A 10,442-nucleotide genomic window follows, 5' to 3' on the forward strand; every position below is an offset into this window, starting at 1 on the left:
GCCTGTTTTGCTACGACAATTTTTCGTTCGAAGTCTTAGCAGGAGCATTTTGCAAACTATTTGCGAATTTAAAGTCATTTATTGATTAGCCAAGGGTAACGTTAAGGTTATTGCTTTGAGTGGCTATTAAAACGACTTAAGCGAACAAATTAAAAAAATGCTTACAAGTCACAGATAAAATAACCTAAAAGTCTAAAAACAAAGCGACGAAAATTACAAAGCTGCAGTAAAAAGTCGCGTAATCCAGCTGCAGCGACCACAAACGGGAAAAAAGCTGCTTAAAATAACCTAATTACACATGCCTTTAAAACAAGGTCGTCAAGGTTCATATTTTTTTCTTTCTCGCGTCATTTCTTTGGAATATTTGTTTTTCGCCTCGCTGCTCGCTTTGGCTTATTGACATTGCCATAAAATGTTTGGACAAGTACAGCGGATAATGGCCGTATTTATCTGGGGAGCTTATTGACTGATCGGTAGGGCTAGTGAAATAACCCATCGAGAGCCAAATATTTACCTCTCTGGCGCGACTTAATTCAGTCAATAAGTATTTTCCCGTTACGGCTTTTTTGAGCGTGGTTCCGGTTGAAAGTTAAAAAAAAGCTTCGTGAATGTTCTGTATTGCCCCGCGGCTGAAATGCTCGCGCCAAATGAGTTTGTGACGTGTTGGACGCCGGGCGGCTTCTTCCGGACCGGCTTTATACGTACGTCAGCCCTCCTATCCCTGCACACGTCAGCTCGAAGTGTTATTTTCTATTGGGGCCGTAGGGTGAGACGATAATTCGCCTTATTTTTTTCGCGTTGGCCGTATTTCTCTTGAAAGGCGTAAAATAGGAACGGGGATTATGTGTTTGTTTTAGTTATCATAAGCTTGACTTAAGGCTATTTTTTCATCCCAAAGTAATAATCAGCTCCTTTATGAACCGCTCCTTGTAACTATGACACCTCTTGACGCCGAGCAGTTTACTTAAGGCTTTTTTTCAATTAATTAATCATTTATTTGCCCTTTTTGATGATTACAGAAATTGTAACAGATTATACTTGAGCAGGAGAGCCCCTAGACAAGTCAACCTTTGGAATGATTTAAATATACAAGACTATAATATGTTATATTACAGTACTCTTATCAATACTTTTTATTTAGTGATATATTGATTTAAAAATTTTAGGGTCCGTTTCTGTAGGAAGATCCAAACCGGATTCTTGTATTCAAAAATAGATTTTGTGTTCCTTTGCTAAAATCCAAAAATAGATTATGAATCTGAAGAATCCACACTCTGAATGGATTCATTACATCAATAAATCCAGAGTTTTAGGATTCGTTATCTGTACGTTTCTTTGGGAAAGGATTTAAAGGGACCGTGTCACGGATTTTAGCCAAACTTAGACATCGGAAATGACCATTAAATTTGTTTAAATGTATAAAATAACCTCTTTAAACAGTAAAGGAATACTTAAATAACACACCAAATGTAAAAGAAGGTACGGATGGCCAAAAGTGTCGAAGATTGAAACGGATTGCGATGTGGGCTTTTGAAATATGGTCCGGCGGAACAGTTTTCAAAGTTAATCTTGTCTCGGCTTGTAACTTTAATTTATGACGCCCGGGAGACACATTTAGCAGCAAGGAAGCTATGGTTTTGTCATTTAGTATCAAAGAATTAATTTCTTTGCAAACATTTAGATTCATAGCGAATATTTGGCAAAATTTAATAACATAAGATTAACTTAGCCGTGACATAGTCCCTTTAAAAAGGGCATTGGCCCAGTGCCTATCTCGATTCACATACAAAAATGATTCATTATAAAAGGTAACGGTAGCCGTAGTTTCAGTGTGAAGTGTCATTTAAAACTGGATGCATTACTCGAATACTCACTTTGTGCCTACAGAGGCTGTTCCCTTCTGAAATCGTCAAGAGTGTAGTTTGCTTTGATCATCTCAGGCTTTTCGCAGAATTCTTTGCTTCCAGATGCGTCATTGCCACATTATGCTTCAGGCTGAAAAAGGAACTGCTTCGGCGTGTAACCTTGTGAAGGCTTTTGTATGCTGAAATGATTTTGGCAAGGAAACCTTCGACGAAAAAAAATATGTGCTGATATTTCGTTTTCTGCGCGAATAGTGTGTAGGGGGTTGTCAAGGAAAAACAAAATCTGTGTGATCTGAGATTAAAACTCCTGTCTTGGATTCTCCCAAAGAAATGAACCCTTCTGTTCGAGGAGAAAATGTGTTTTAATCTTTTCCCCTAATAAGCTAATTGTTTTAATTTCTTTGATAGATGTTGTCAGATTATTCCATACTGAACATGTTACAGTAAATCGACGTAAAATAGCTCTAAATGGCTTGAAATTACGCTGTAACAAAAGCAAACGACACTATTTTCAGTGCTCGCTCACGCAACACAGGCCTCTACTCTGACCAATGACTAGCGAGATTATTAATTCAGGCGTGTGTTTGGTTATCTCCCTTGGGAGTGGCTTTCTGTATATAATAAACACGTGTGCAGATGAATCTGTCCAGTTTAGCAGCAAGCGCGGAAGAATTTTGGATTCCTGTTCATCTGTTTTTAATCCTGCAACATGGCCGATGAAGTCCATCCTTTGCCAGTTGTGGTTTTGCCCGCGGATGTTCCCGAGGCGCCGCCTGCTGCTGTTCCTGCTGCTGTTCCTGCTGCTGTTCCTGCTCCTGTGGGCGAAGAAAACCCGGCTAACGCTGCTGTCGCTGCTCCAGCTGCTCCACAAGAGGTAAATTTGTTTCTCTGCTTTTTAGTTGGTTTCGGCAAGGTTTACACGTGTACAGTTTTCTTAGTCGTTTTTTCTTTTGTCGCTATTTTAGTCGGTTGGGGCCGACTTGGGAATAAGCTAATTTTAAGTTTCCTTCGTTTGGTCGGCGGCTGTTAAATTTTGTTGTTGTGCCAGTCATGTCTTTATGTCAACACGTATCATGCCGCAACTGAAATGCCATTTGCTCTGTTGCCGCCAAGGGAAATTATTTTTACGTGCCTGGTTGGCTGGTCTCGTTACTGTAAGCCGACTTTATTTTACTCGTCTTGTTTTGTTTCGCACAAGCTCGGTTGTGGCCGAGAGGAATTTATCTCACAAGCTCGGTTGTGGCCGAGAGGAATTATCTCACAAGCTCGTTTGTGGCCGAGAGGAATTATCTCACAAGCTCGGTTGTGGCCGAGAGGAATTATCTCACAAGCTCGGTTGTGGCCGAGAGGAATTTATTTTACAAGCTCGGTTGTGGCCGAGAGGAATTTATTTTACAAGCTCGTTTGTGGCCGAGAGGAATTTATTTTACAAGCTCGGTTGTGGCCGAGAGGAATTTATTTTTCAAGCTCGGTTGTGGCCGAGAGGAATTTATTTTACAAGCTCGGTTGTGGCCGAGAGGAATTATCTCACAAGCTCGGTTGTGGCCGAGAGGAATTATCTCGCTAGCTCGGTTGTGGCCGAGAGGAACTATCTTACATGCTCGGTCGAGGTCGCGTTTAGATTTTCGTTGTAGCTGTATTTCATCCTGTCTTTTCCTCGCTAGTAGCCCAGTTAGCTATGTTGTACCAGATTCGTCTCAGTTTCGGGTGTACTTCTAGTTAGAGAAATTGGGAATTTCCAATTGGAGGCCGAGTATTTTCTACTGTGGCTGATTTTATCCTCGTGTTTTCGCTAAGGGCCAAGAAAATTGATGCTCGGTCAAGGCTCAGTAATTCCTACTGTGGCCGATTTTATTTTTGTGTTTTCGCTTAGAGCCGGAAAAATTATTGCGTTTAATTTTTATTCCTTAGACCGGGCTTGCATAGCTTATTCCCCGGTAATCGCCCTGCTCGGCATGTTTCTGGTATTGTGTGATTTTCTCGCCTTCTTTGTCGGTTTCACGCCTCGTCCGTGTATTGTATATTTTCACCACCCTGTTTCCTTTTATATTGTGCATTTCTTTATGTGACCGCTCGGTGAGTGAGTATGTTCATATACGCCTAGTAACTGTGGTCATTCGTATTTTGTAGTTTGCCCAGCAAATTCAAGATCTTAAAGAGCAGCTAAATACCCTTAAGGCAGAAGCTGGAAATGGTGCGAATGTTGCTGTTACCCTTCAATTGGTTCGTCAATTGGCCTCCGCCCCTTATCATTTAAGGGACCCTTTTGCGATTTTGGCAGCCCTCCAGAAGCTAGCTGACGAAGCGAGGGTTACTGGTGACCCGTCCGCATCTAGATATGAGGCAATCCTCCGCCAAAGCAGACCCCTCTCCAACTCCCCGGATTTTGGTAATATCATTATCCGACTCATAGGCAGCAAAGAGGAGAGTGAAGTTGCCAACTCAATTGCTAAAATGACGAGGCAGCGGGGATCCGGTAGCTTTCATCCCTATGCCAGGTGGAATTCGCTGCAACGTCCAGCAGTACCTGTACGCGGTGTCCCGCCGCGTGGTCCTCGTAGAGGTTTTAGGGCCAGAGGAGCATGTTTTAATTGTGGACAGCGTGGGCACTTCCAAAGACAATGTAATTCTCTGTGATTACCAAATGATGTCTTGTTGTAATAAAAGAAGTTATATGTATTATATTTTCTGTTCTTCCTTTTTTATAACTTGTTACCCCTCTTGTGTGCCAGTTTTGTCGTGCCTTGAGTGCGGGTGTCTAATGCCTTTTATGCCTCTTTGAGGTTGCTTAAGGCCGGCAATTCTGGTGGGCTTTCCTCTCCCTCCCTCTAAGCTCTTCCTTATTTTATTTCAGGGCATGCCTCCTTATAAGAAGTTCAAAACCGACTTCTTTGTGTCTGTTACTAGCAATCCAGTGTCTTATGTCACGCAAAAATGGTGTAATTGGGAGGGCAAGCCCACCAGTTTTGTCGGCCCGGTCCCTGCGCCTCAACAAGTGGCTGCCTTGCAAGTTCGCGCTAGTCCTAGTATGCTAGCTTTCAGAGACCCATCTTCCTTTGTGCCTGGACAACTTCACAACAACCTAGCCCAATGGGAGTGCATCGCAGAACAATTTCCTTCCCAGGATGAGCCCATGTGTTTTATCCGAGATAAGGTGGATGTGACTACTTTCATAGTTCCGTTTAAAGGTAAATTCGGAGGCAAATGTTACGACGCACCGTTTCCCCCGAGAATGGAATTTCCTAATAACCCTATTTGCATTCAGTTTGAGGATTTTATCTCCACCACGATTATAGATCGCTTTAAAAATGGTTCGCTCGTATTTTGGGGCAAAGTGGGGGAAGTCCAACCCCCGCATCTCGTTATGCCTATAACTGTCGAGCCTTCAAAACCACGGATGTGCCATGACGAACGGTTTCTAAATTTGTGGATCAAGGATTGCCCCTTTTCGCTTGATTACCTTTCTGATCTCCCTAGATACGTTGGTCCTGGCCATTACCAGACAGTATGTGATGATAAAAGTGGCTATGACCATATCTGTTTAACTCCGTCCAGTAGAACCTTTTTCGGGCTTTCTTGGCGAGGTTGCTATTTCGTGTACAACACCCTTCCCTTCGGCTGGAAGGCGAGTGCCTACGTGTACCACACGACCGGTTTGTTGGCGACCAGTTATATTAGAACACTTGGCGTACCCTGCTCCCAATACATCGATGACCGTCATGCAGGCCAGCTTGTGGTACGCCAAAAACCGAACCTGCCAGCATGGTCCAATTTTGATTTAGCAGAAGCCGCTGCTTTTATTGTTGTTTCAGTCCTCACTTCTTTGGGTTATACCCTTGCCTTGTCAAAGTCGTCTCTCGTCCCTTCCCAATGTGTCCGATTTTTGGGATACCTTTCGGACTCCCGTTTATTGGCCTTTGTCCTTCCGGAAGACAAGAAGCTCAAGTTTAAGGCCTTACGAGAATCAATTCTGTCTCAAGAAACTGTGGATCTTAAAACTTTGCAGCGTTTTGCAGGCAAAACCACCTCGTTCTCTATTGCAGTTCCCGCAGCTCGGCTTTACACTCGTGCCTCGTTTCGTGCTATCTCGTCCAATTCTAAATCGCCCCACAAGCCCATTAAGGTCTCAGGCGACCTATCGAGAGAAATCCGATATTGGAGATTTCTGGATAACTGGCAAGGCTGTCTTCCCTGGTTTGACGAGAGGCATATAGTTATAACCACTTATTCTGATGCGTCGAATTCAGGCTGGGGTGGTGTCTTCCCCGACGAATCTGGAAATTCTGTTGAAGTGCGTGACTACTGGTCGCCTTCGGAAAGTACCCAACCAATAATTATCAGAGAAGCTTTAGCACTCAAAAATACCCTCATGGCTAGCGCTAAGTCGCTTTCGGCTTCCCGAGTAGACGCCCGCGTTGATAGCCTCCCACTAGTTCGCGCCTGGGCTAATCAAGGTGGCAAGAGCAAGGCTCTTTCTGACGTCATCCAAGCCATCTATGAAGCTACTCTGCAATTTAATATCGCGCTCTCCTTGGTGTACGTTCCTTCAAAGGATAACCTCGCAGATGCCCCCTCTAGAGCACTGTCCTCCAATGACTGTATGCTTTCTCCCCGAGTTTGGAAAGTAATTGAGAAGCGTTGGGGCCCGCACTCCATCGATTTAATGGCTTTAGATTCAAATGCGCCTTTTGATGTTCAAGGCTCCCGACTGAGACATTTCACCCCCTGGCCGACCAAAGACTCCGCGGGAGTCAATGTTTTCTCTCAGACCCTCCATCACTGGGACAACGCCTACGTGTTCCCACCGTTAGCCTTAGTTGGGATAGTGCTTCGATTCCTAGCCTCCCAGTCCTGTCCATTCACCATTGTCGTGCCTGACCCTCACCCCCGCCGTTACTGGTGGCCTCTCATCTCGGGGCGCGCTCAAGATTTTGTCCGCCTTGGCGTTTTGGGCGAACATGGTGTGCTTTTATTCCCCACTTCAGAGGGAACATTTCTTTCTCGTCCTTTGCCTTGGAACATTTGGGCATTTAGAGTATCTTCCTAATTTCAGTATTTTAATTTAGGGCACCTTCACGGTTCCCCGTGTCTGGCGACCAGCTGTCCAGTGCAGTGAATGCTCGTATCCAAACGATGACTGTTTTCAGTTCTGCCAACAATGTGGGCTTCAGAAATATGCTAGTAATTCGGGACACCCCGCCAAGAAGCTTAAAATTGACTTTGGACAGATAGACACCAGAATAAAAGAGCTCGACTCCGCCAGAGCTTCGAAGGCTTATCAACGCCAAAAATCGCAGCTAGAGGCTGAGTTTTCAGATTTCCTGGCGTCTTCAGAGCCACAAAAGTCGTTATTTTCAGCCACACCCAAGGATATTGTTAGATTTCTAATCTGGAAAGATGGCAAAGGTAAAACAAAGGTGCACAATGACTCGTGCCAGTTCCTGGGTTTACAGGGTAAGCAGTCCTGTAACTGTCCTACCCGGTTGTCTGCTGGCACAGTGGACTCTCTCATTGGGAAATTACGATCCATTTTCATCGCCTTGGGCCGTACTGGTGATTGGGACGACCGCTTTGGTTTTGGAAACCCTGCCTCGCATTTGTCGGTCAAGCAGTATCTTAAATCTATTCAGTCGGAACAGTCACAGGCTAGAGTGTCTCCAAAGCAAGCTACCCCTGTCTTTTTTGACAAATACAGGAAAATTGTGTACCACTTGAGGAACCTTCTGTTAAGCAACGGCATTTCCCCTTCAGAACGTTATATTTACGCTCGAGATCTAGCGTTTTTCTCGCTCGATTTTTTCTCTGGCGACAGGGCATCCGACCTTGGCAGAATTAAAACAGTGGACGTGTTAAGACACCCTGACGGTACTAGCCTCCTGTTTCACCAACGCGTCGGCAAAACATTAAGAGGGAAACATTCAAGAGCATTTGCGGTTAAACAAACTGCTAATCCTGCTATTTGCCCCGTGCGGAATTTGCAGTTCTTCGTCAACCTTTGCAAATCAATGTGCGTCGACCTTTCTTCTGGTTTTCTTTTCCGTCCCACATCCAAAAAAGGTGGTATTCTCAATGCACCCCTCCTCGCTTCTACCGTGCAAGCAAGGCTCATTAAATACCTTTCATCTCTTGGAATTAACGATGGCGAATCAGTTCACGGTTTTAGAGCCGGGAACTCAATCCTCCTTAGACTTCTCGGTGTGTCTAGAGAGGAGGTAGCAAAACACATTGGATGGAAATCTACTGCCTTGGTCGACTACTATACTCAAGTTGAAAAAGTTATGACTGTATCCACCTCTTCAGATGCCTTGGCTCGTAGTACTATTGACAGTGGAAGCGGTTCTTCAGCAGAACATCTGGGAAACACTTTCCGTAAAGGTAACATTCTTGCTGGCTTTTCGCCGGCTTTCTTATAACGTTTTCTTAGGATCGTGCTTGTTTTGGAATTTTTAGTTTTGGGATTTGGGAGTTTAGTTGCGGGTTTATGTGGGGGGAGGCTGGTGGATACCTTTCATTTCATCCAAGGCTATCTTACGCCTCCGAGCCAAGGACTCGCATGTCCCGTAACTCAACTCTCGAGTCCTCGGGCCTTTTGTTGAGCGAGCGCCCACTGGGAATAGATTACTATTCTCAGTGCTCGCTCGCGCAACACAGGCCTCTACTCTGGCCAATGACTAGCGAGATTATTAATTCAGGCGTGTGTTTGGTTATCTCCCTTGGGAGTGGCTTTCTGTATATAATAAACACGTGTGCAGATGAATCTGTCCAGTTTAGCAGCAAGCGCGGAAGAATTTTGGATTCCTGTGGAGTCGAACCCCTCTTATGGTAATGGGGGCAGGGGCGGGGGGTTAGTCTACGGTTGGTCTATGGTTGGTCTACGCCCCGCCTGTAAGATTGTTTTACCCTCCCTACCCTACCCTCATTTTGCACTCATCTTGTACGATTGTTTTTCCCTCCCTCCCCCTCCCCTCATTTTGCACTCATCTTGGTCTAGTCCTACGCCTCCGCGCCTGCGGACTCGCATGTCCCGTAACTCAACTCTCGAGTCCTCGGGCCTTTTGTTGAGCGAGCGCCCACTGGGAATAGATTACTATTTCATGTTCCGTCAACTTTATTTAGAATTTGCGCATTTTATTTATCGCTCAAAATTTTTCCGTTTAATTAAAACCCATATAAACTCTTTTATTATATGGAGGAGAGTGTTTTACTGGGAACTAAACCACTCGTAGTTTTCATTCGCCACTCCATCCGGGACCCGAGTGGCGTATTTTCCGTATGTCACGCTTTCGAGTGTCATATCGTTCAATGACGTCACGATTCCCGCCTTTTCTACTTTGTTGAATGAACTGAATGCGTCGTTGCCTCAGTGTTTAGAATTATGGCGGTGGCAAGCAGGTTTGTTTTGCTAAACGATGAACAAGTGAAAGAGTTTTCTGAAAGCTTCGACAACGAAAACACGAAAAAGAAGACCTTGTACGATTTAAAGGTTTTCAAAGAATTTCTCGACACTTGCGACGAGAAGAGAGAGATTGAGGATATTGCGCCTGTGGAGCTGCAAGAAATCATCAAAAAATTTGTTCTCGCTGTGCGAAAGAAAAATGGTGAAGAGTACGAACCCTCGTCAATCAGGGCGTTCATACAAAGCATCGACCGGCATTTTCCGTCCTCAACGACAAAGAGTTTCATGAGGTTCAAGATATTTTAAAGAAGAAACAAAAACAGTTAAAATCCGTGGGCAAAGGAAACCGGCCAAACGCAGCGGATCCGTTGTCGGATGAAGACATCGCCACTTTTTACAGCCGTGGAGTTCTAGGAATTCACTCTCCTAGAGCTCTATTAAATACCCTTTGGATGAACAACTGTACATTCTTTGGTATGAGGCCAGGTAAAGAGCAGAGGGACCTTTGATGGGGGCGATTTGCAGTTAAAAACAGATTCGGAGGGAAACCGCTTCATCGAATTCAACAAAGAAAGACAAACAAAAACGCGTACCGGTGAAAACCCTCGAAATATCAGAGAGAAGAAACCTCAAATGTACGAAAACAAGAGCAATGCAGATCGCTGCCCTGTCAATGCCTACTTGGCCTACAAAGATCATCGGCCCGCTGTCATGATGAATCGCCTTTCTATCTTGCTGTTAACATCGAAAGGCCGAAACCCGGTGAAATGTGGTTCAAATGCTCTCCTCTTGCAGGGGCGGATCCAGGGGGGGGGGTGGATTGGGTGGCTAGCCACCCCCCTTGATCCACCAGAAAAATGAAAATAAGAAAATAAGAATAAGAAAATAAGGACAATGTCCATCCACCTCTCATAGTTCAAAGTTAAGGACGGCCATTTTTCCATAATAGGAGATTTTCGACAGCCTGTTTTACGAACTTCTGGCTTAATGTAACAAAACATGTGTGTATAATTTTGAAAAAATAGATTCCTTTTAGCTTTCAAGAATTGTTTTAGCCTTGCTAGAATGATTTTCGTCTTCATTTACGTCTTTTTTAGCGAGTTTTCTTACCGTTTTTTCGCATCGAAGCGATTTCACAAGCAAGCAAAGTCGCCAAAGTTGTCCCAAGGCCACTTTGCCAA

At 44.5% G+C, this 10,442-nt stretch overlaps 1 protein-coding gene across 1 annotated transcript; it reads left to right on the forward strand.

Annotated features, from left to right (window-relative positions):
• Positions 1-2,275: 2,275 nt before the first annotated feature.
• LOC144650964 (uncharacterized) lies at positions 2,276-4,694 on the forward strand. The gene is made up of 2 exons (XM_078510807.1): positions 2,276-2,739; positions 3,996-4,694. Exons 1-2 carry the CDS (start codon positions 2,575-2,577, stop codon positions 4,500-4,502), a joined length of 672 nt encoding a protein of 223 aa, XP_078366933.1. The 5' UTR covers positions 2,276-2,574; the 3' UTR covers positions 4,503-4,694.
• Positions 4,695-10,442: the final 5,748 nt, after the last annotated feature.

This window comes from Oculina patagonica, chromosome 4, assembly GCF_052425735.1.
Source record: "Oculina patagonica isolate OP01 chromosome 4, crgOcupat, whole genome shotgun sequence".
Classification (NCBI taxonomy): domain Eukaryota; kingdom Metazoa; phylum Cnidaria; class Anthozoa; order Scleractinia; family Oculinidae; genus Oculina; species Oculina patagonica.